The sequence below is a fragment of the Oncorhynchus gorbuscha genome, linkage group LG01, assembly GCF_021184085.1.
Source record: "Oncorhynchus gorbuscha isolate QuinsamMale2020 ecotype Even-year linkage group LG01, OgorEven_v1.0, whole genome shotgun sequence".
Taxonomy (NCBI): domain Eukaryota; kingdom Metazoa; phylum Chordata; class Actinopteri; order Salmoniformes; family Salmonidae; genus Oncorhynchus; species Oncorhynchus gorbuscha.
Genome location: NC_060173.1, coordinates 115,569,621 through 115,594,733, shown reverse-complemented (window position 1 = coordinate 115,594,733; position 25,113 = coordinate 115,569,621). Strand labels below are relative to the sequence as shown.

General features: G+C 46.4%; 1 protein-coding gene across 2 annotated transcripts in view; it reads right to left on the bottom strand.

The window, feature by feature from the left end:
- The window catches only part of LOC124032128 (receptor-type tyrosine-protein phosphatase-like N), an 86,769-nt gene continuing 61,656 nt past the window's right edge, over positions 1-25,113 (bottom strand). For both annotated transcript variants that reach the window (XM_046344376.1, XM_046344292.1), the window contains 10 exons: positions 17,477-17,704; positions 16,638-16,785; positions 16,285-16,358; positions 16,125-16,202; positions 15,225-15,344; positions 12,814-12,980; positions 4,687-4,740; positions 4,194-4,258; positions 3,966-4,039; positions 1-1,108 (listed from right to left, as the gene is read on the bottom strand). In XM_046344376.1, coding sequence (XP_046200332.1) covers positions 1,037-1,108; positions 3,966-4,039; positions 4,194-4,258; positions 4,687-4,740; positions 12,814-12,980; positions 15,225-15,344; positions 16,125-16,202; positions 16,285-16,358; positions 16,638-16,785; positions 17,477-17,704 — 1,080 coding nt within the window. In that variant the 3' untranslated portion in view covers positions 1-1,036. The remainder of the gene's footprint in view (positions 1,109-3,965; positions 4,040-4,193; positions 4,259-4,686; positions 4,741-12,813; positions 12,981-15,224; positions 15,345-16,124; positions 16,203-16,284; positions 16,359-16,637; positions 16,786-17,476; positions 17,705-25,113) is intronic.

Sequence of the window (25,113 nt, the reverse complement as noted above, 5' to 3'; positions counted from 1 at the left end):
TGCTGTTGCACCACATCACAATAGAGATTTAATTACATACATCGAGTTAAAAATATTTTTTTTATAGTTGTTTTCTATGTTTGCTACATTAATACACATTTAAGAAATAAATCAGGTGAATTATTTACAATAAATCACAGAGGTTTTACAGTAACACCGAAGACACTAATTGATATGATTCAGATGTGAGTGATTAGGTAGTCAGTGTACAGTAATAGTTCCATTACAAAATGGATAGAAATAAATCATTAGTTTTAGAGTTAAAGTTAGAGGTATAAACCAGCCCCTTAGAGAAACTGGTGTAACCTATAATACACTAGTATGTCACTCACTTCACCCTCGCCATAGTCAGGCTTTGTTGTCATCTTGCTTAAACAAGTGTATGAGCCTTGGACCTTATATGCTGTTATGCCAAAAGGATGACTCCCTACTAGAGTACAATGACTGGTTTTACATCTCCATGACAACAGATCAGGAGGGAGCATGGTAAAATAACATCTCCATGACAGCAGATCAGGAGGGAACATGGTAATACAACATCTCCATGACAACAGATCAGGAGGGAACATGATAATACAACATCTCCATGACAACAGATCAGGAGGGAACATGATAATACAACATCTCCATGACAACAGATCAGGAGGGAGCATGATAATACAACATCTCCATGACAACAGATCAGGAGGGAACATGGTAATACAACATCTCCATGACAACAGATGGTAATTGTAGTATCACTAGTGAGTAAGGAGTAGAGGTACAGTATCAAGTCACAGTCCTACTGTCCATTTGAAGTATTCTTGTCTGATCGGAATAATCTAGAGGATTCTTTGAAACCACATTTCATTTAGATATGAAAGCATAATAACAGAACCTTGATTCCAGATCTGTTAATGCTGTATTGGTGTGACAATGACTAAAGGAATTGGCGAGGCAACACAAACCAGGCTTCAGTAATAGTAATGCACTCTGGGAAATGTAGTTCCTCCCTGGTTTGTGGCACCGGTGGTAGAGGTGGTAGATGTCGTAGGTTTCACTGTGGCAGAGCTTTCAGGATGGCATTGACCTCTTCTGCCACGGCGGTCAGGGCAAACTCAAACTGGTCCTGAGTGGGAGACAAGAAGGGAGGGAGACTGTCAGAGACACACACAGAGAAAATCAACCAATCCTCTGTCGTGAACACAATGGAAAGGTCAAAAGCTTTATCTAAATGTTGAAAGTGTGTGGACGATGTAGAAAAAGGAAATGTTGCAGTTCGAGGCCATGTGGCAGAGAGTGATGCTGGAGATTTACTTTGCTGACTTTATTGTCCTCATGGGGAAATGTTGCAGTTCGAGGCCATGTCGCAGAGAGTGATGCGGGAGATTTACTTTACTGACTTTATTGTCCTCATGGGGAAATGTTGCAGTTCGAGGCCATGTGGCAGAGAGTGATGCTGGAGATTTACTTTACTGCCTTTATTGTCCTCATGGGGAAATGTTGCAGTTCGAGGCCATGTGGCAGAGAGTGATGCTGGAGATTTACTTTACTGCCTTTATTGTCCTCATGGGGAAATGTTGCAGTTCGAGGCCATGTGGCAGAGAGTGATGCTGGAGATTTACTTTACTGCCTTTATTGTCCTCATGGGGAAATGTTGTTCCAGTGTACACGTTTAATGTGCCGTTTAAATACAAAACAAATTGACAATACAACTTTCATAACAGTTACATAAAAAGAGAAAAGAGACTAGCCTGCTGGCCTTACTGGGTGGATAGGAACATTAGCCTGCTGGCCTTACTGGGTGGATAGGAACATTAGCCTGCTGGCCTTACTGGGTGGATAGGAACATTAGCCTGCTGGCCTTACTGGGTGGATAGGAACATTAGCCTGCTGGCCTTACTGGGTGGATAGGAACATTAGCCTGCTGGCCTTACTGGGTGGATAGGAACATTAGCCTGCTGGCCTTACTGGGTGGATAGGAACATTAGCCTGCTGGCCTTACTGGGTGGATAGGAACATTAGCCTGCTGGTCTTACTGTGTGGATAGGAACATTAGCCTGCTGGCCTTACTGTGTGGATAGGAACATTAGCCTGCTGGCCTTACTGGGTGGATAGGAACATGAGCCTGCTGGCCTTACTGGGTGGATAGGAACATGAGCCTGCTGGCCTTACTGGGTGGATAGGAACATGAGCCTGCTGGCCTTACTGGGTGGATAGGAACATGAGCCTGCTGACCTTACTGGGTGGATAGAAACATGAGCCTGCTGGCCTTACTGGGTCGATAGGAAAATTAGCCTGCTGGACTTACTGGGTTGATAGGAACATTAGCCTGCTGGCCTTACTGGGTGGATAGGAACATGAGCCTGCTGGCCTTACTGGGTGGATAGGAACATGGGCCTGCTGGCCTGCAATAGTTACCTTTATTCAAACTATCAAAGAACCGTCAGACCTAGAGCTCTGAAACTTTAGAAACCTGTTCTAGAGCTCAAGTTGATAGTGCACGGTGGGTTATGTGGCTCTGGAAGGTTCTCAGACCGAGAAACAGCCTCGTACATTTGCAATAACTTCAATTCATTTTGACCCTCACGAAAATGACGACATTTAGAAAAGTCCCAAAGTCGCAAGACTAGGTGCATTGAAACTGCCTCTGCCCATAGAGACGGAACTTAACGTTTCTGTCCGATAGCTAAATCAGGGATCCCATAGCAACGCCCAGGTTGCTGCTCGGGCTCCAAATGACCTATCGAGCCGAAACTTGGGATTCGGGATCACTTCAGCTAGGCCTACACATACTGTCAGAACTGGACCCACAGCTAGAACGTAACTACATGTTCAATGTTTTTATTATGGTTTAAACAGAAGGCGCTCTGAATTTTGGGTCTTCTCTGAAATATGTGATAGCTTCAAATCGAGTTGGAAAAAGTGGGTGTGGTGTCAGTTTGTATCAGTTTGGTGTCAGAATGATATCTAATTGACTGATGGACGGTGACTTGCTGGCTGACTTTTGTCCATTTGCAATATGTTTAAACAGTGTTAGACCATCACTAAATTGACATTCTGAAATCAACACCAACGAGTGATGAAGAGGAACCAGAATCACTGCCCGGCCATCCCAAGTTCATCGGGCAGTCAATTTCTCATTCCTGCAGTATTTTTGAGCATGTCAAATTCGTGATGGTAAATGCCCATTGAAACATATTGCAAATGGACAGCCGTGCGCCTGGTGATTGGAACGTGTTACCAAGTGAAAAAAAATAAAAAAAGGTTTGTAATGCCTTTAGCGGGTTGCAGGGGGTCCACGGTTGGGTAGGGAGCACCCACCCTGTTTGTGTGATGTTTTGTATTGTTTAAATAACATTCGATTTGATTTGTTGACTCCAATGCTTCCAACAGTTGTGTCAAGTTGGCTGCATGTCGGCTGGATGTCGGCTGGATGTTGGCTGGATGTCGTTTGGGTGGTGATGCACATGGGAAACTTTTGAGCGTGAAAAACCCAGTGGCGTTGCAGTTCTTGACACAAACCGGTACACCTGGCACCTACCACCATACCCCATTCAAACCGGTACACCTGGCACCTACCACCATACCCCATTCAAACCGGTACACCTGGCACCTACCACCATACCCCATTCAAACCGGTACACCTGGCACCTACCACCATACCCCATTCAAACCGGTACACCTGGTACCTACCACCATACCCCATTCAAACCGGTACACCTGGCACCTACCACCATACCCCGTTCAAAAGCACTTCAATCTTTTGTCTTGCCCATTCACTAGCTGAGTTGTCTCCTCCCATTCATCTACACTGATTGAAGTGGATTTAACAAGTGACATCAATAAGGGATCATAGTCTCTGATGTCTCTCTGGAATGCTGCCTGCTGCCCTTGCTTGGATTTCATCAACCTTGTTTGTCAAGAGACAACAAGCAGTTGTTCAGAAGGTGTTGTACGAACTGTGCAGTTGGAGAAGGCCATACCTTGGTGTGAACTAAACTCGGTCTCTGGTCTCGAATGTGTTCCAATGTCGCAGCAATATCAATCTCTTTCGCACCTGCAAACACATCATATGAATTATGACGTGAAAAATCGTATTCCCCAACATGGAGTCAATGATTCACCATGCTGTATAAGTGTCTATCTAGTGATAGAAAACTACACGGGCAAACTATCAAAGACGTCTGACAAGATCAAGATGTCTGACTCACCCTTAGCCATGCGATTGATGACCATGTCAATAAGGATGTAGGTTCCCGTTCTGCCAGTGCCGTCACTGTACGAGACAGAGAACACATCGTCGGATCACACAGCACGTCATAAAGACCGCAGAAATTGAAGCTGCAGAACGGGCTTCCCCATTCAAGTCAACGATGGCATAATGGATGAACTGACATCCATTGCAGTGGATGACCTTGACATTACCAGTCAAATTGTCAGAGTTAAGAGGTTCCACGCCTTTTCTATAATGATATTCCTATGATAGAGACACACAGTAGAGGAGTTTGATTTGACAGACTGAATATAAAGCACAGCTAGTCTCTTCTAGCCCGGTCCCACATCTGGATGGGCTGTACAGCCAACTCCTATGGTCCATTGTCAATGAAAATGACCATTGAAGTTTAGTAAGACAGTACAAACAGATCCGGGACCAGGCTAAGTCTTTACCTCTGTATAGAGAAAGTAGGTTAGCTGTAGGTTTACCTGCAGTGGACGATGATGGGGCAGGATCTACCTCTGTAGCACCTATTCACCTTCCTGTTGGAGGGAGGGAGGGAGGGAGGGGGGTGGGAGAGAGGGGAGGGAGGGGAGAGAGGAATAGGGAGTGGGAGAGAGGGAGGGGGTGGGAGAGGGGTGGTGGGAGAGAGGGAGAGGGAGGGGGTGGGAGGGAGGGGAGAGAGGAAGGGGGGGGAGGGGGTTGGAGAGAGGGGGTGGGAGAAAGGGAGGGGGTGGGAGATAGGGAGGGGGGAGAGAGGGAGGGGTGTTGGGAGAGAGGAAGAGGGGAGAGAGAGAGGGGGGTAGGGAGGGAGGGTGGGAGAGAGAGAGGGGGTGGGAGGGAGGGAGGGGGTGGGAGGGTGGAAGGGGGGGGGGTGGGAGAGAGGGAGGGAGGGGGTGGGAGGGAGGGAGGGAGTGGAAGAAGGAAAGAGAACAATATCACTAAATGTAATGTTAACGGACAAGTCTAGATTGGACTGCATACAAGTACTGTTTCTGCTTTACTGGTCTTAAAATACACACAGATAACAAGGTTCCCATCTCTGCCTGTCTGGAGGCCTGGATATGAATTACAATTAGTTACAACATATTAGTCTTTGAGGTTGAGGTTAGAGAAACTCAACCCATCAGTGGAAAGGACAGAAAGTCAAGGCTGGGTAGAGGGTTGAAGGAAAGAGGGAAGGAAGGACAGAAAGTCAAGGCTGGGTAGAGGGTTGAAGGAAGGAGGGAAGGAAGGACAGAAAGTCAAGGCTGGGTAGAGGGTTGAAGGAAGGAGGGAAGGAAGGACAGAAAGTCAAGGCTGGGTAGAGGGTTGAAGGAAGGAGGGAAGGAAGGACAGAAAGTCAAGGCTGGGTAGAGGGTTGAAGGAAGGAGGGAAGGAAGGACAGAAGGAAAGAAAGGAAAGAAAGGGAAGACAGGAAGGAAGGAAGGAGGGAAAGAAGGAATGTGGCGACGGATGGACTGTCCGGCCAGCGTCGACTCCTGCTGCAGTCACACCTGCCAATGATCATTTTTGTGACTATGCAACTGGACCCAGACTACTAGCTGCAAATCACAAAAATGCCACTGGGAGATGTGGAGAATCCCAAGGGCCAATAGCTGACCGCCATCACTGAGAGAAAGAGAGGGATAACCAATAAGGAGGTAGAGAAAGAGAGGGATAACCAATAAGGAGGTAGAGAAAGAGAGGGATAACCAATAAGGAGGTAGAGAAAGAGAGGGATAACCAATAAGGAGGTAGAGAAACAGAGGGATAACCAATAAGGAGGCAGAGAAACAGAGGGATAACCAATAAGGAGGCAGAGAAACAGAGGGATAACCAATAAGGAGGTAGAGAAAGAGAGGGATAACCAATAAGGAGGTAGAGAAAGAGAGGGATAACCAATAAGGAGGTAGAGAAACAGAGGGATAACCAATAAGGAGGTAGAGAAAGAGAGAGGTAGTGAGGAAGGTAGGTAGAGATGTACTAGGAAAGAGAAATGGATGAAGTAAAGGAAGCTATCAGGGAAGGACAAAGAAGTGGAAAAACAAGATCTCAAACAACAAATGAAGGCAAATATACACAGTTGCTTCATTAATCTTACAAGGTTCAAGCATCACTTCCTATTACACAGGACAGTATTTGGACTGGCCACACAGTCATTACACAGGACAGTATTTGGACTGACCACACAGTCATTACATAGGACAGTACTTGGCCACACAGTCATTACATAGGACAGTATTTGGACACACAGTCATTACACAGGACAGTATTTGGCCACACAGGACAGTATTTGGACACACAGTCATTACACAGGACAGTATTTGGCCACACAGTCATTACATAGGACAGTATTTGGACACACAGTCATTACACAGGACAGTATTTGGCCACACAGTCATTACATAGGACAGTATTTGGACACACAGTCATTACATAGGACAGTATTTGGACTGGCAACACAATCATTACATAGGACAGTACTTGGCCACACAATCATTACATAGCACAGTATTTGGCCCCACAGTCATTACACAGGACAGTATTTGGACTGGCCACACAGTCATTACATAGGACAGTACTTGGCCACACAGTCATTACATAGGACAGGATTTGGACAGGCCACACAGTCATTACATAGGACAGTACTTGGCCACACAGTCATTACATAGGACAGTATTTGGACACACAGTCATTACACAGGACAGTATTTGGCCACACAGTCATTACATAGGACAGTATTTGGACACACAGTCATTACATAGGACAGTATTTGGACTGGCAACACAATCATTACATAGGACAGTACTTGGCCACACAATCATTACATAGCACAGTATTTGGCCACACAGTCATTACACAGGACAGTATTTGGACTGGCCACACAGTCATTACATAGGACAGGATTTGGACAGGCCACACAGTCATTACATAGGACAGTACTTGGCCACACAGTCATTACATAGGACAGTATTTGGCCCCACAGTCATTACATAGGACAGTATTTGGCCCCACAGTCATTACATAGGACAGGATTTGGACTGGCCACACAGTCATTACATAGGACAGTATTTGGCCACACAGTCATTATAGGACAGTATTTGGCCACACAGTCATTATAGGACAGTATTTGGACTGGCCACACAGTCATTACATAGGACAGTATTTGGCCACACAGTCATTACATAGGACAGGATTTGGACTGGCAACACAATCATTACATAGGACAGTACTTGGCCACACAATCATTACATAGCACAGTATTTGGCCACACAGTCATTACATAGGACAGTATTTGGACTGGCCACACAGTCATTACATAGGACAGTACTTGGACACACAGTCATTACATAGGACAGTATTTGGACACACAGTCATTACATAGGACAGTATTTGGCCCCACAGTCATTACATAGGACAGTATTTGGCCACACAGGACAGTATTTGGCCACATAGGACAGTATTTGGCCCCACAGTCATTACATAGGACAGTATTTGGCCCCACAGTCATTACATAGGACAGTATTTGGCCACATAGGACAGTATTTGGCCACACAGTCATTACATAGGACAGTATTTGGACTGGCCACACAGTCATTACATAGGACAGTATTTGGCCACATATGACAGTATTTGGACACAGTCATTACATAGGACAGTATTTGGCCACACAGTCATTACATAGGACAGTATTTGGACTGGACACAGTCATTACACAGGACAGTATTTGGCCACACAGTCATTACACAGGACATTATTTGGACACACAGTCATTACATAGGACAGTATTTGGCCACACAGGACAGTACTTGGCCACACAGTCATTACATAGGACAGTATTTGGCCCCACAGTCATTACATAGGACAGTATTTGGCCACACAGGACAGTATTTGGCCACAGGACAGTCATTACATAGGACAGTATTTGGCCCCACAGTCATTACATAGGACAGTATTTGGCCACACAGGACAGTATTTGGCCACACAGGACAGTATTTGGATTGGCCACACAGTCATTACATAGGACAGTATTTGGCCACACAGTCATTACATAGGACAGTATTTGGCCACACAGTCATTACATAGGACAGTATTTGGCCACACAGTGATTACATTGGACAGTATTTGGACTGGACACACAGTCATTACATAGGACAGTATTTGGACAGGACAAACAGTCATTACATAGGACAGTATTTGGACAGGACAAACAGTCATTACACAGGACAGTATTTGGCCACACAGTCATTACATTGGACAGTATTTGGACTGGACACACAGTCATTACATAGGACAGTATTTGGACAGGACAAACAGTCATTACATAGGACAGTATTTGGACAGGACAAACAGTCATTACACAGGACAGTATTTGGCCGCACAGTCATTACATAGGACAGTATTTGGCCCCACAGTCATTACATAGGACAGTATTTGGCCACACAGGACAGGGCTTTCTCCTATAGAGCTCCATTTTTATGGAACGGTCTGCCTACCCATGTCAGAGACGCAAACTCGGTCTCAACCTTTAAGTCTTTACTGAAGACTCATCTCTTCAGTGGGTCATATGATTGAGTGTAGTCTGGCCCAGGAGTGGGAAGGTGAACGGAAAGGCTCTGGAGCAACGAACCGCCCTTGCTGTCTCTGCCTGGCCGGTTCCCCTCTTTCCACTGGGATTCTCTGCCTCTAACCCTGTTACGGGGGCTGAGTCACTGGCTTGCTGGGGCTCTCTCGTGCCGTCTCTGGGGGGGGTGCGTCACCTGGGTGGGTTGATTCACTGTTGTGGTCGGCCTGTCTGGGTTCCCCCCCCCCCCTTTTGGGTTGTACCGTGTCGGAGATCTTTGTGGGCTATACTCGGCCTTGTCTCAGGATGGTAAGTTGGTGGTTGAAGATTTCCCTCTAGTGGTGTGGGGGCTGTGCTTTGGCAAAGTGGGTGGGGTTATATCCTTCCTGTTTGGCCCTGTCCGGGGGTGTCCTCGGATGGGGCCACAGTGTCTCCTGACCCCTCCTGTCTCAGCCTCCAGTATTTATGCTGCAGTAGTTTATGTGTCGGGGGGCTAGGGTCAGTTTGTTTATCTGGAGTACTTCTCCTGTCCTATTCGGTGTCCTGTGTGAATCTAAGTGTGCGTTCTCTAATTGTTTCCTTCTCTCTTTCTTTCTCTCTCTCGGAGGACCTGAGCCCTAGGACCATGCCCCAGGACTACCTGACATGATGACACCTTGCTGTCCCCAGTCCACCTGGCCATGCTGCTGCTCCAGTTTCAACTGGCCTGGGCCCTAGGACCATGTCCCAGGACTACCTGACATGAGGACTCCTTGCTGTCCCCAGTCCACCTGGCCATGCTCCTGCTCCAGTTTCAACTGTTCTGCCTTACTATTATTCAACCATGCTGGTCATTTATGAACATTTGAACATCTTGGCCACGTTCTGTTATAATCTCCACCCGGCACAGCCAGAAGAGGACTGGCCACCCCACATATGCTCTCTCTAATTCTCTCTTTCTTTCTCTCTCTCTCTCGGAGGACCTGAGCCCTAGGACCGTGCCCCAGGACTACCTGACATGATGGCTCCTTGCTGTCCCCAGTCCACCTCACTGTGCTGCTGCTCCAGTTTCAACTGTTCTGCCTTATTATTATTTGACCATGCTGGTCATTTATGAACATTTGAACATCTTGGTCATGTTCTGTTATAATCTCTACCCGGCACAGCCAGAAGAGGACTGGCCACCCCACATAGCCCGGTTCCTCTCTAGGTTTCTTCCTAGGTTTTGGCCTTTCTAGGGAGTTTTTCCTAGCCACCGTGCTTTTACACCTGCATTGTTTGCTGTTTGGGGTTTTAGGCTGGGTTTCTGTACAGCACTTTGAGATATCAGCTGATGTACGAAGGGCTATATAAATAAATTTGATTTGATTTTGATTTGATTTGAGTATTTGGCCACACAGGACAGTATTTGGACACACAGGACAGTATTTGGACTGGCCCCACAGTCATTACATAGGACAGTATTTGGACACAGTCATTACATAGGACAGTATTTGGACTGGACACACAGTCATTACATAGGACAGTATTTGGCCACACAGGACAGTATTTGGCCACACAGTCATTTACAGCCAGCTACTGTACGCACACAGAAAAACTGGCAGGGCAGGATCATGTTCACGTTGCAGTTCTACATTTCAAAAGGCACTCACACATCTGAGCTATCTTAGTTTGCAGGTGCCTGGTAACAGTTGAATAAGATGAGAGAAAATAAGAAACCTGTACACTGTTCTGTCTAGTATCACTACTCTGACTAGTATCACTACTCTGACTAGTATCACTACTCTGACTAGTATCACTACTCTGACTAGTATCACTGCTCTGACTAGTATCACTGCTCTGACTAGTATCACTACTCTGACTAGTATCACTGCTCTGACTAGTATCACTACTAGTATCACTACTCTGTCTAGTATCACTACTAGTATCACTACTCTGTCTAGTATCACTACTAGTATCACTACTCTGACTAGTATCACTACTCTGTCTAGTATCACTACTAGTATCACTACTCTGACTAGTATCACTACTCTGACTAGTATCACTACTCTGACTAGTATCACTGCTCTGACTAGTATCACTGCTCTGACTAGTATCACTGTTCTGACTAGTATCACTAGTATCACTGCTCTTGATAGTATCACTGCTCTGACTAGTATCACTACTCTGTCTAGTATCACTGCTCTGACTAGTATCACTGTTCTGACTAGTATCACTACTCTGTCTAGTATCACTGCTCTGACTAGTATCACTGTTCTGACTAGTATCACTACTCTGACTAGTATCACTGCTCTTGATAGTATCACTGCTCTGGATAGTATCGCTGCTCTTGATAGTATCGCTGCTCTTGATAGTATCGCTGCTCTTGATAGTATCACTGCTCTTGATAGTATCGCTGCTCTTGATAGTATCACTACTAGTATCACTACTCTTGATAGTATCACTGCTCTTGATAGTATCACTGCTCTTGACTAGTATCACTACTAGTATCACTGTTCTGACTAGTATCACTGCTCTTGATAGTATCACTACTCTGACTAGTATCACTACTCTGACTAGTATCACTACTAGTATCACTGTTCTGACTAGTATCACTGCTCTGGATAGTATCACTGTTCTGACTAGTATCACTGCTCTGACTAGTATCACTACTAGTATCACTGCTCTGACTAGTATCACTGCTCTTGATAGTATCACTGTTCTGACTAGTATCACTGCTCTTGATAGTATCACTACTCTGACTAGTATCACTGCTCTGACTAGTATCACTACTAGTATCACTGTTCTGATTAGTATCACTGCTCTGGATAGTATCACTGTTCTGACTAGTATCACTGCTCTGACTAGTATCACTACTAGTATCACTGTTCTGATTAGTATCACTGCTCTGGATAGTATCACTGTTCTGACTAGTATCACTGCTCTGACTAGTATCACTACTAGTATCACTGCTCTGACTAGTATCACTGCTCTTGATAGTATCACTGTTCTGACTAGTATCACTGCTCTTGATAGTATCACTACTCTGACTAGTATCACTGCTCTGACTAGTATCACTACTAGTATCACTGTTCTGATTAGTATCACTGTTCTGACTAGTATCACTGCTCTGACTAGTATCACTACTAGTATCACTGTTCTGATTAGTATCACTGCTCTGGATAGTATCACTGTTCTGACTAGTATCACTACTCTGACTAGTATCACTGCTCTGACTAGTATCACTACTCTGACTAGTATCACTACTAGTATCACTGTTCTGATTAGTATCACTGCTCTGGATAGTATCACTGTTCTGACTAGTATCACTGCTCTGACTAGTATCACTACTCTGACTAGTATCACTACTCTGACTAGTATCACTACTAGTATCACTGTTCTGATTAGTATCACTGCTCTTGATAGTATCACTGCTCTGACTAGTATCACTACTCTGACTAGTATCACTACTCTGACTAGTATCACTGTTCTGACTAGTATCACTGCTCTGGGTAGTATCACTACTAGTATCACTACTCTGACTAGTATCACTGTTCTGACTAGTATCACTGCTCTGACTAGTATCACTGTTGTTGAATAATCTTTACGTCTCAGACTCAAGGCCTTCGTCAGACCCGATACAAACAGCTTATTAAAAAGCAGTGATACTATCAAGAGCAGTGATACTATCCAGAGCAGTGATACTATCCAGAGCAGTGATACTATCCAGAGCAGTGATACTATCCAGAGCAGTGATACTATCAAGAGCAGTGATACTATCAAGAGCAGTGATACTATCAGAACAGTGATACTAGTCAGAACAGTGAGAGTAGTGATACTAGTCAGAGCAGTGATACTATCAAGAGCAGTGATACTATCAAGAGCAGTAATACTATCCAGAGCAGTGATACTATCAAGAGCAGTGATACTATCAAGAGCAGTGATACTATCCAGAGCAGTGATACTATCAAGAGCAGTGATACTATCAAGAGCAGTGATACTATCAAGAGTAGTGATACTATCAAGAGCAGTTAAGATGCAGTGAATTAAGTGATACTGCCAAGTGGTGTACTGTATGTCAAGTTTCACGAACAGACAGCGTTTGCAGTACCTGCGGAAGTCCAGCAGAGGGCGTGTGGAGGTAGGGATTCCGTTGGCGGGCCAGCTGAGCAGATGGAACTGTGTCAGGGTTCGAGTCTCCTGGGTCTGAACGTTCTTCAGGTAGAAACTACGAACCAGGAAGTCCTTACACCAGATGTGTTCAGAGACCAAGTTCACCTTGTAGGGAACAAAGATAATTTAATATCACAGAGTGGGCAACTGAACAAGGCAGTTAATCGACTGTTCCCCGGGCGCCGAAGACGTGGATGTCGATTAAGGAAGCCCCCCCCCCCACTCCCGGTACCTCTCTGATTCAGAGGGGTTGGGTTAAAATGCGGAAGACACATTTCAGTTAAACTGACTAATGCTTTTTGTCTTTCTTTTTCTTTTTTTTGTTGCTTACATATGTATACGATCACACAGGGTAGCCTAGTGGTTAGAACGTTGGACTAGTAATCGAAAGGTTGCAAGTTCAAACCCCCTAGCTGACAAGGTACAAATCTGTCGTTTTGCCCCTGAATAAGGCAGTTAACCCACTGTTCCTAGGCCGTCATTGAAAATAAGAATTTGTTCTTAACTGACTTGCCTGGTAAAATAAAGGTAAAATAAATCAAATCTATGTCTCTATTATGCAGGGAATACCTTGGGAACACATTTCCAGAATTAAAATCACTCGGAGCTGATTTGCTTTTTTGTTGTTGTTGTTTTTACAGTGTTTTAAGTCAACAACAACAACCAGGTGGTGTACCCTGCTGAGGTTTTATCTGACAGTTTGATCTCTTTTCCCTCTTTACCACAATATAATTAGAAGGACTGCAGTAGAATGGTGGGGGGGGGTCGACTATGTGTACTCAGGACTGCAGTAGAATGGTGGGGGTCGACTATGTGTACTCAGGACTGCAGTAGAATGGTGGGGGGATCGACTATGTGTACTCAGGACTGCAGTAGAATGGTGGGGGGGTCGACTATGTGTACTCAGGACTGCAGTAGAATGGTGGGGGTCGACTATGCATACTCAGGACTGCAGTAGAATGGTGGGGGGTCGACTATGCATACTCAGGACTGCAGTAGAATGGTGGGGGGTCGACTATGTGTACTCAGGACTGCAGTAGAATGGTGGGGGGGGTCGACTATGTGTACTCAGGACTGCAGTAGAATGGTGGGGGGGGTCGACTATGTGTACTCAGGACTGCAGTAGAATGGTGGGGGGGGTCGACTATGTGTACTCAGGACTGCAGTAGAATGGTCAGTACTCAGGACTGCAGTAGAATGGTGGGGGGGGTCGACTATGTGTACTCAGGACTGCAGTAGAATGGTGGAGGGATCGACTATGTGTACTCAGGACTGCATATCCAATTACCATAGAGTCTGAGAGGGATTTGTCCTTCTTCATCTGTACCACACTGAATAGTGCTGTTAATACAGAGTTACACTATAAGAAAGTGGTTCTCAATCCTGGTCCCGGGGGCCCAAAGGGGGTGCACATTATTATTTTTATTTTTTTTTTTCCCTAGGACTGGCCACCCCACATAGCCTGGTTCCTCTCTAGGTTTCTAATCTCCACCCGGCACAGCCAGAAGAGGACTGGCCACCCCACATAGCCTGGTTCCTCTCTAGGTTTCTAATCTCCACCCGCCATAGCCTGGTTCCTCTCTAGGTTTCTAATCTCCACCCGGCACAGCCAGAAGAGGACTGGCCACCCCACATAGCCTGGTTCCTCTCTAGGTTTCTAATCTCCACCCAGCATAGCCTGGTTCCTCTCTAGGTTTCTAATCTCCACCAGGCACAGCCCCACATAGCCTGGTTCCTCTCTAGGTTTCTAATCTCCACCCGGCACAGCCAGAAGAGGACTGGCCACCCCACATAGCCTGGTTCCTCTCTAGGTTTCTAATCTCCACCCGGCACAGCCAGACGAGGACTGGCTACCCCTTATAGCCTGGTTCCTCTCTAGGTTTATAATCTCCACCCGGCACAGCCAGAAGAGGACTGGCCACCCCACATAGCCTGGTTCCTCTCTAAGTTTCTAATCGCCACCCCACATAGCCTGGTTCCTCTCTAGGTTTCTAATCTCCACCCGGCACAGCCAGAAGAGGACTGGCCACCCCTCATAGACCTGGTTCCTCTCTAGGTTTCTTCCTAGGTTTAGTCCTTTCTAGGGAGTTGTTCCTAGCCACCGTGCTTCTACACCTGCATTGCTTGCTGTTTGGGGGTTTTAGGCTGGGTTTCTGTACAGCACTTTGAGATATCAGCTGTATGTACGAAGGGCTTTATAAAACATTTGATTTGATTTGAACTACTCACCTGATTGAAATCATCAACTAATCATCAGATTTACATGATTTCAATCAGGTGTGTTCAAATCAAATCAAATGTGTTGAGAACTACTGATAACGATATATACTGTATATGTAAACCCCTCACCTCGTAGATGTGGTAGAGGGATGATCCCTCGTCAGGCCAGTAGCGAACACACTGAGTCTCTCCGTCCTCAACCAGGGCAGTCATCATCACTATCACTGTGCAGCCATTCTCCCACACCATCTATAGTACAACAACACACTGTCACACAGCGGGCTGTACTGGTATATACTGTGATTAACATGCTAGACTAGGGCTGTACTGGTATATACTGTGATTAACATGCTAGACTAGGGCTGTACTGGTATATACTGTGATTGACATGCTAGACTAGGGCTGTACTGGTATATACTGTGATTTGACATGTAGACTAGGGCTGTACTGGTATAGACTGTGATTGATATGCTAGACTAGGGCTGTACTGGTATAGACTGTGATTGATATGCTAGACTAGGGCTGTACTGGTATAGACTGTGATTGATATGCTAGACTAGGGCTGTACTGGTATAGACTGTGATTGGCATGCTAGACTAGTGCTGTACTGGTATAGACTGTGATTGACATGCCAGAGTAGGGCTGTACTGGTATAGACTGTGATTGACATGCCAGAGTAGGGCTGTACTGGTATAGACTGTGATTGACATGCCAGAGGAGGGCTGTACTGGTATAGACTGTGATTGACATGCCAGAGTAGGGCTGTACTGGTATAGACTGTGATTGATATGCTAGACTAGGGCTGTACTGGTATAGACTGTGATTGACATGCTAGAGTAGGGCCATAGTTACTGCCCCATGTCCTTCTACATCAACTGTGTCACTATAGATGCGTTTACACAATTAGCCCTGTTCTGATCTTTTCCAAGTTTCAGTTTATTAATGTGCCATTAAAGCACTTTCCTTCAACATTTTGGTCAGCTGACACTCAAGCTAAAAGTTCCTCAGAGTACTATGTGTTCCACTGACCTGCCAGAAGTCAGCGATGGTGTGTGCCAGTGGTCCCTGGGTGGCGATGTAAGCAGGCAGTCGAGGATCGTGGTCAATCTGCGGTTTTACAGATAGAGGATATTAAATGACACCTGTGTCAACCACGGGACATCACAAGAGTAGCAGTCAGAGATCTTACTATGATGCTGGCGTTAATGTAGTCTTCCTTGGTGGAGTTGCTCTCCGCCTTCAGTTTTACACGGGAGTGGTCATCTAGAACAGAACAGAGAGTAACTAACCAAGCTCGAGAAGAGGATCGTAGATGTAACATTAAGTTCTGGATTCAATCTAACGCAGGTGAACGGCCTGCGCACAGCAATAGGCTTGTAAAAAAAAGGCTATATTTTCTCCCTGACGTTTGCTGAGATCACGCTTGTCTCTAAATGCTGCGGGTGCTCATCTCAAGCAGAAAAAACACTTGACCTTTTATCATGTGATGTTTGAATCCCAAGACGAGAGGAGAAACCCTGTGGAGAGGGAATGGAGACTCACAGGGAAGAGACTCAGGGCAGCGGTTCTTCTCCAGCTGGGATTCACTCTGCCCGACGGTGACAGCACTGGGTTCAGCCTGGTAGGAACATAGAGCGTTCCATTCCTTCATCAGACGGTCCTTATCCTTCAGATGATCCTCCATATAGGCCTGGGGAGAAGGACACTAACGTTATGAACAGAGTTCAGAATATCTCTGCCATGGGATATTAAGACTAGTTGTTAGAGTGTATTTGATGAGAGCTCAAAGGCATTATCATTATTAAACAATCAGGGCCCATTTCCTGGACACAGATAAATATAATGACCCCATACCTTCTGATACTGACCAGTAGTAAATATAATGACCCCATACCTTCTGATACTGACCAGTAGTAAATATAATGACCCCATACCCTCTGATACTGACCAGTAGTAAATATAATGACCCCATACCCTCTGATACTGACCAGTAGTAAATATAATGACCCCATACCCTCTGATACTGACCAGTAGTAAATATAATGACCCCATACCCTCTGATACTGACCAGTAGTAAATATAATGACCCCATACCCTCTGATACTGACCAGTAGTAAATATAATGACCCCATACCCTCTGATACTGACCAGTAGTAAATATAATGACCCCATACCCTCTGATACTGACCAGTAGTAAATATAATGACCCCATACCTTCTGATACTGACCAGTAGGAAATATAATGACCCCATACCCTCTGATACTGACCAGTAGTAAATATGACCCCATACCCTCTGATACTGACCAGTAGTAAATAATGACCCCATACCCTCTGATACTGACCAGTAGTAAATATAATGACCCCATAACCTGACACTGACCAGTATCATGTGACCAGTAGAGATGTCCATCTTGGACTGTGCGGGCTCCTCGCTCCAGGAGGGCGTACTGCTGTGTGAGGAGGGGCTGTGTTGTGGGCCGTCACTGAACTGGGACGACACACTGCTCACCCTGGAGGTGTCTGTCCCCCTCCGACCCCCCGCTCCCACACCCACCGCCTCCTGACGACTGAGCGAAGTCTTGGCTGCCATGTGCTGCCGGCAGAGCTCCTAGGAAGTCGACAGAAAGATATTCCGGTAAACGAGATGTAAACAACAAGCGAATCCCTTTCATCAGCCATAATTATGATTCTATCATCACAACTCGTGAGACATTTAATAGAGACGTTATGGTAAAATGTCACACAAAGCAACTAACAACTGTATGGAGATGTATGCAGAATACAAAATGATAACCAACTCATCGTGGCTTTGCCACGATATTGGAATTACTTAAAAAATACATGTAATAATTAGTCGACCTGCCACCCGTTAAAAACATAAATGGCTTAGAATGATTAGTGTAAATCAAAAAAATGCATCGAAAGTCTTGACAGCAATGCAGCATAAGTGTCATGTTTGTCATTTATTATCATGTCTTGTCCCTGTGCTCCCCATTCTGTTCGTTTCCCTCTGCTGGTCTTATTGGGTTCTTTTCCTCTTTCTATCCCTCTCTCTCCCCCTCCCTCTCTCACTCTCTCGCTCTCTCTTCTCTCTATCGTTCCGTTCCTGCTCCCAGCTGTTCCTATTCCCCTAATCATCATTTAGTCTTCCCACACCTGTTCCCGATCCTTTCCCCTGATTAGAGTCCCTATTTATTCCTTTGTGTTCCGTTCCTGTCCCGTCGGTTCCTTGTTTAGTATTCACCGTGCTGTGATTGTGTTTCGCCCTGTCCTGTCGTGTTTTTTGCCTTCATCAGATGCTGCGTGTGAGCAGGTGTCTCTGTCAACTACGGCCTGCGCCTACCCGACGACCTGCAGTCTGTGGCCGCTTCTCTTGTTATTCCCCTCTACAGACTAGAGGATTTCTGTTATTCCCTGTTTGGACTTGAATAAACTCTGTTTCTGTTAAGTCGCTTTTGGGTCCTCTATCACCTGCATGACAGAAGGAACCGACCAAGGAATGGACCCAGCGACTTCAGACGCTCGTTACACTGCCGTCAAGATCCAAGGAGCCATGCTCGGCAGACACGAGCAGGAATTGTCTGCTGCTCGCCATGCCGTGGAGAACCTGGCCGCTCAGGTTTCCGACCTCTCTGGACAGTTCCAGAGTCTACGTCTCGTGCCACCTGTTACTTCCTGGCCTGCCGAGCCTCCAGAACCTAGGGTTAATAACCCACCTTGCTACTCCGGGCAGCCCACTGAGTGCCGCTCCTTTCTCACGCAGTGTGAGATTGTGTTCTCTCTCCAACCCAACACATACTCTAGAGAAGCTCGGGTTGCTTACGTCATTTCACTCCTTACTGGCCGGGCTCGAGAATGGGGCACAGCTATCTGGGAGGCAAGGGCTGATTGCTCTAACAAGTTCCAGAACTTTAAAGAGGAGATGATTCGGGTTTTTGACCGTTCAGTTTTTGGTAGGGAGGCTTCTAGGGCCCTGGCTTCCTTATGCCAAGGTGAACGGTCCATAACGGATTATTCTATTGAGTTTCGCACTCTTGCTGCCTCTAGTGAGTGGAACGAGCCGGCGCTGCTCACTCGTTTTCTGGAGGGACTCACGCAGTGGTTAAGGATGAATTCTCTCCCGGGAGGTTCCTTCAGATGTGGACTCTTTGATTGCTCTCGCCATCCGCATAGAACGACGGGTAGATCTTCGTCACCGGGCTCGTGGAAAGAGCACAACGGTGTTTCCCTGCTCCGCATCGCAACCATCTCCCTCCTCTGGCTTTGAGACTGAGCCCATGCAGCTGGGAGGGATTCGCATCTCGACTAAGGAGAGGGAACGGAGGATCACCAACCGCCTGTGCCTCTATTGCGGAGTTGCTGGACATTTTGTTAATTCATGTCCAGTAAGAGGCCAGAGCTCATCAGTAAGCGGAGGGCTACTGGTAAGCGCTACTACTCAGGTCTCTTCATCTAGATCTTGTACTACTATGTCGGTCCATCTACGCTGGACCGGTTCGGGTGCTACATGCAGTGCCTTGATTGACTCTGGGGCTGAGGGTTGTTTCATGGACGAAGCATGGGTTCGGAAACATAACATTCCTTTCAGACCGTTAGACAAGCCTACGCCCATGTTTGCCTTAGATGGTAGTCATCTTCCCAGTATCAAATTTGAGACACTACCTTTAACTCTCACAGTATCTGGTAACCACAGTGAGACTATTTCTTTTTTGATTTTCCGTTCACCGTTTACACCTGTTGTTTTGGGTCATCCCTGGCTAGTATGTCATAATCCTTCTATTAATTGGTCTAGTAATTCTATCCTATCCTGGAACGTTTCTTGTCATGTGAAGTGTTTAATGTCTGCCATCCCTCCCGTTTCTTCTGTCCCTACTTCTCAGGAGGAACCTGGCGATTTGACAGGAGTGCCGGAGGAATATCATGATCTGCGCACGGTCTTCAGTCGGTCCCGAGCCAACTCCCTTCCTCCTCACCGGTCGTATGATTGTAGTATTGATCTCCTTCCGGGGACCACTCCTCCTCGAGGTAGACTATACTCTCTGTCGGCTCCCGAACGTAAGGCTCTCGAGGATTATTTGTCTGTGTCTCTTGACGCCGGTACCATAGTGCCTTCTTCTTCTCCGGCCGGGGCGGGGTTCTTTTGTTAAGAAGAAGGACGGTACTCTGCGCCCCTGCGTGGATTATCGAGGCTGAATGACATAACGGTTAAGAATCGTTATCCGCTTCCCCTTATGTCATCAGCCTTCGAGATTCTGCAGGGAGCCAGGTGCTTTACTAAGTTGGACCTTCGTAACGCTTACCATCTCGTGCGCATCAGAGAGGGGGACAGTCGGCGTTTAACACTCCGTTAGGGCATTTTGAGTACCGGGTTCTGCCGTTCGGTCTCGCCAATGCGCCAGCTGTTTTTCAGGCATTAGTTAATGATGTTCTGAGAGACATGCTGAACATCTTTGTTTTTGTCTATCTTGACGATATCCTGATTTTTTCTCCGTCACTCGAGATTCATGTTCAGCAACGTGTTCTACAGCGCCTTTTAGAGAATTGTCTCTACGTAAAGGCTGAGAAGTGCTCTTTTCATGTCTCCTCCGTTACTTTTCTCGGTTCCGTTATTTCCGCTGAAGGCATTCAGATGGATTCCGCTAAGGTCAAGCTGTCAGTGATTGGCCCGTTCCAAGGTCACGTGTCGAGTTGCAGCGCTTTTTAGGCAGCTAATTTCTATCGGCGTTTCATTCGTAATTTCGGTCAAGTTGCTGCTCCTCTCACAGCTCTTACTTCTGTCAAGACGTGTTTTAAGTGGTCGGTTCCGCCCAGGGAGCTTTTGATCTTCTAAAGAACGTTTTACGTCCGCTCCTATCCTCGTTACTCCTGACGTCACTAGACAATTCATTGTCGAGGTTGACGCTTCAGAGGTAGGCGTGGGAGCCATTCTATCCCAGCGCTTCCAGTCTGACGATAAGGTTCATCCTTGCGCTTATTTTCTCATCGCCTGTCGCCATCTGAGCGCAACTATGATGTGGGTAACCGTGAACTGCTCGCCATCCGCTTAGCCCTAGGCGAATGGCGACAGTGGTTGGAGGGCGACCGTTCCTTTTGTCGTTTGGACAGACCATAAGAACCTTGAGTACATCCGTTCTGCCAAACGACTTAATGCCCGTCAAGCTCGTTGGGCGTTGTTTTTCGCTCAGTTTGTGATTTCTTACCGTCCGGGTAGCAAGAACACCAAGCCTGATGCCTTATCCCGTCTGTTTAGTTCTTCTGTGGCTTCTACTGATCCCGAGGGGATTCTTCCTTATGGGCGTGTTGTCGGGTTAACAGTCTGGGGAATTGAAAGACAGGTTAAGCAAGCACTCACGCACACTGCGTCGCCGCGCGCTTGTCCTAGTAACCTCCTTTTCGTTCCTGTTTCCACTCGTCTGGCTGTTCTTCAGTGGGCTCACTCTGCCAAGTTAGCTGGTCATCCCGGTGTTCGAGGCACTCTTGCGTCTATTCGCCAGCGCTTTTGGTGGCCGACTCAGGAGCGTGACACGCGCCGTTTCGTGGCTGCTTGTTCGGACTGCGCGCAGACTAAGTCGGGTAACTCTCCTCCTGCCGGTCGTCTCAGACCGCTCCCCATTCCTTCTCGACCATGGTCTCACATCGCCTTAGGCTTCACTACCGGTCTGCCTTTGTCTGCGGGGAAGACTGTGAGAGCCGCCAATAAACGCAGGATTAAGAGTCCAAGGTATTGTTGCGGCCAGAGAGTGTGGCTTTCCACTCGCAACCTTCCTCTTACGACAGCTTCTCGTAAGTTGAGCGGTTCATTGGTCCGTTCCGTGTCTCCCAGGTCGTCAGTCCTGTCGCTGTGCGACTGCTTCTTCCGCGACATCTTCGTCGCGTCCATCCTGTCTTCCATGTCTCCTGTGTTAAGCCCTTTCTTCGCACCCCCGTTCGTCTTCCCTCCCCCTCCCGTCCTTGTCGAGAGCGCACCTATTTACAAGGTACATAAGATCATGGACATGCGTTCTCGGGGACGGGGTCACCAATACTTAGTGGATTGGGAGGGTTACGGTCCTGAGGAGAGGAGTTGGGTTCCGTCTCGGGGCGTGCTGGACCGTTCACTCATCGATGATTTCCTCCGTTGCCGCCAGGATTCCTCCTCGAGTGCGCCAGGAGGCGCTCGGTGAGTGGGGGTACTGTCATGTTTGTCATTTATTATCATGTCTTGTCCCTGTGCTCCCCATTCTGTTCGTTTCCCTCTGCTGGTCTTATTGGGTTCTTTCCCTCTTTCTATCCCTCTCTCTCCCCCTCCCCCTCTCACTCTCTCGCTCTCTCTTCTCTCTATCGTTCCGTTCCTGCTCCCAGCTGTTCCTATTCCCCTAATCATCATTTAGTCTTCCCACACCTGTTCCCGATCCTTTCCCCTGATTAGAGTCCCTATTTATTCCTTTGTGTTCCGTTCCTGTCCCGTCGGTTCCTTGTTTAGTATTCACCGTGCTGTGATTGTGTTTCGCCCTGTCCTGTCGTGTTTTTGCCTTCATCAGATGCTGCGTGTGAGCAGGTGTCTCTGTCAACTACGGCCTGCGCCTAGCGACCTGCAGTCTGTGGCCGCTTCTCTTGTTATTCCCCTCTACAGACTAGAGGATTTCTGTTATTCCCTGTTTGGACTTGAATAAACTCTGTTTCTGTTAAGTCGCTTTTGGGTCCTCTATCACCTGCATGACAATAAGATTCAAGTCAGTTGGGAACAGGGCTTTGATGTCCCAATACCTTGACACCGGGTCTTTGAACTGACATACCTATCCTTTCATTTCAATTTATTAAGCTATTATATCAAATACTTGCTACAAAAACAATGCTCAATATATGGGGCATTGAACAGTCAGTCCTGTGCAGACTCTGCCACGAGGAAACAGAATCAATAGATCAGTCAGTCCTGTGCAGACTCTGCCACAAAGGTACAGAATCAATAGATCAGTCAGTCCTGTGCAGACTGCCACGAGGAAACAGAATAAATAGATCAGTCAGCCCTGTGCAGACTGCCACGAGGAAACAGAATCAATAGAACAGTCAGCCCTGTGCAGACTCTGCTACTGCCACGAGGAAACAGAATCAATAGAACAGTAAGCCTTGTGCAGACTGCCACGAGGAAACAGAATCAATAGATCAGTCAGTCCTGTGCAGAATCTGCCACGAGGAAACAGAATCAATAGATCAATCAGTCCTGTGCAGAATCTGCCACGAGGAAACAGAATCAATAGATCCGTCAGTCCTGTGCAGACTCTGCCACGAGGAAACAGAATCAATAGATCAGTCAGTCCTGTGCAGAATCTGCCACGAGGAAACAGAATCAATAGATCAATCAGTCCTGTGCAGACTCTGCCACGAGGAAACAGAATCAATAGATCAGTCAGCCCTGTGCAGACTCTGCCACGAGGAAACAGAATCAATAGATCAGTCAGTCCTGTGCAGAATCTGCCACGAGGAAACATAATCAATAGATCAATCAGTCCTGTGCAGACTCTGCCACGAGGAAACAGAATCAATAGATCAGTCAGCCCTGTGCAGACTCTGCCACGAGGAAACAGAATCAATAGATCAGTCAGCCCTGTGCAGACTCTGCCACGAGGAAACAGAATAGAACATATTTTCTGGTGCTGTTCATCGGTGGCTCGCTTTTGGAGTCAGGTCCAGGAATGGTTGTTATGTCATAATATCAGGGTGCAGATGGACCTGCAAACTGTATTGTTAGGTGATCTGAAAAAAAAACACGATCATTTAACGGGAAATGTCACTATGCTCTTGGTTAAAGTATTTATTTTTCGGGCATTATTGGTAGAAATGTTACAAATGTTAAGGTCCAGGGCCCTCATCTGTCATCATAGTAAAATGAGGGATGTAATGCAAAAGTAAATAGCAAAATGTTGTTATAAACTATGTGGTTAGACCCCTGAATGCTGATTGGTTGAAAGCTGTGGAAGAATGAAAGCAACAAAGCCAGAGGGGGTGTGGTATATGGCCAATAAACCACGGTTAAGGGCTGTTCTCAGGCACGACGCAACGTGATTAACACGAAAGGCTGGGGGGGGTGTGGTATATGGCCAATAAACCACGGTTAAGGGCTGTTCTCAGGCACGACGCAACGTGATTAACACGAAAGCCAGAGGGGGTGTGTTATATGGCCAATAAACCACGGGTTAAAGGCTGTTCTCAGGCACGACGCAACGTGATTAACACAAAAGCCAGAGGGGGTGTGTTATATGGCCAATAAACCACGGGTTAAAGGCTGTTCTCAGGCACGACGCAACGTGATTAACACGAAAGGCTGGGGGGGTGGTATATGGCCAATAAACCATGGTTAAGGGCTGTCCTCAGGCACGACACAACATGATTAACACGAAAGGCTGGGGGGATGTGGTATATGGCCAATAAACCACGGTTAAGGGCTGTTCTCAGGCACGACACAACGTGATTAACACGAAAGGCTGGGGGGTCACAATCATGGTGATGACCATCATGATGAGGCCTAACCTGTCCCTGAATTACTTAAAGATCACCACTTTATTTTAAGAACCAGTCCCAGAGTCTAATACTGAGAGCTACATACAGTTGAAGTCAGAGGTTTATACACCTTAGCCAACTATATTTAAACTCAGTTTTTCACAATTCCTGACATTTAATCCTAGTAAAAATCCCTGTCTTAGGTCAGAATAACGGTAGAGAGAATGTTTTATTTCAGCTTTTATTTCTGAAGTTTACATACACTCAATTAGTATTTGGTAGCATTTCCTTTAAATTGTTTAACTTGAGTAAAACATTTTGGTAGCCTTCCACAAGCTTCCCACAAAAAGTTGGGTGAATTTTGGCCCATTCCTACTGACAGAGCTGTTGAAACCGAGTCAGGTTTGTAGGCCTCCTTGCACGCTTTTTCAGTTCTGCCCACAAATGTTCTATAGGATTGAGGTCAGGGCTTTGTGATGGCCACTCCAATACCTTGACATTGTTGTCCTTAAGCCATTTTGACACAGCTTTGGAAGTATG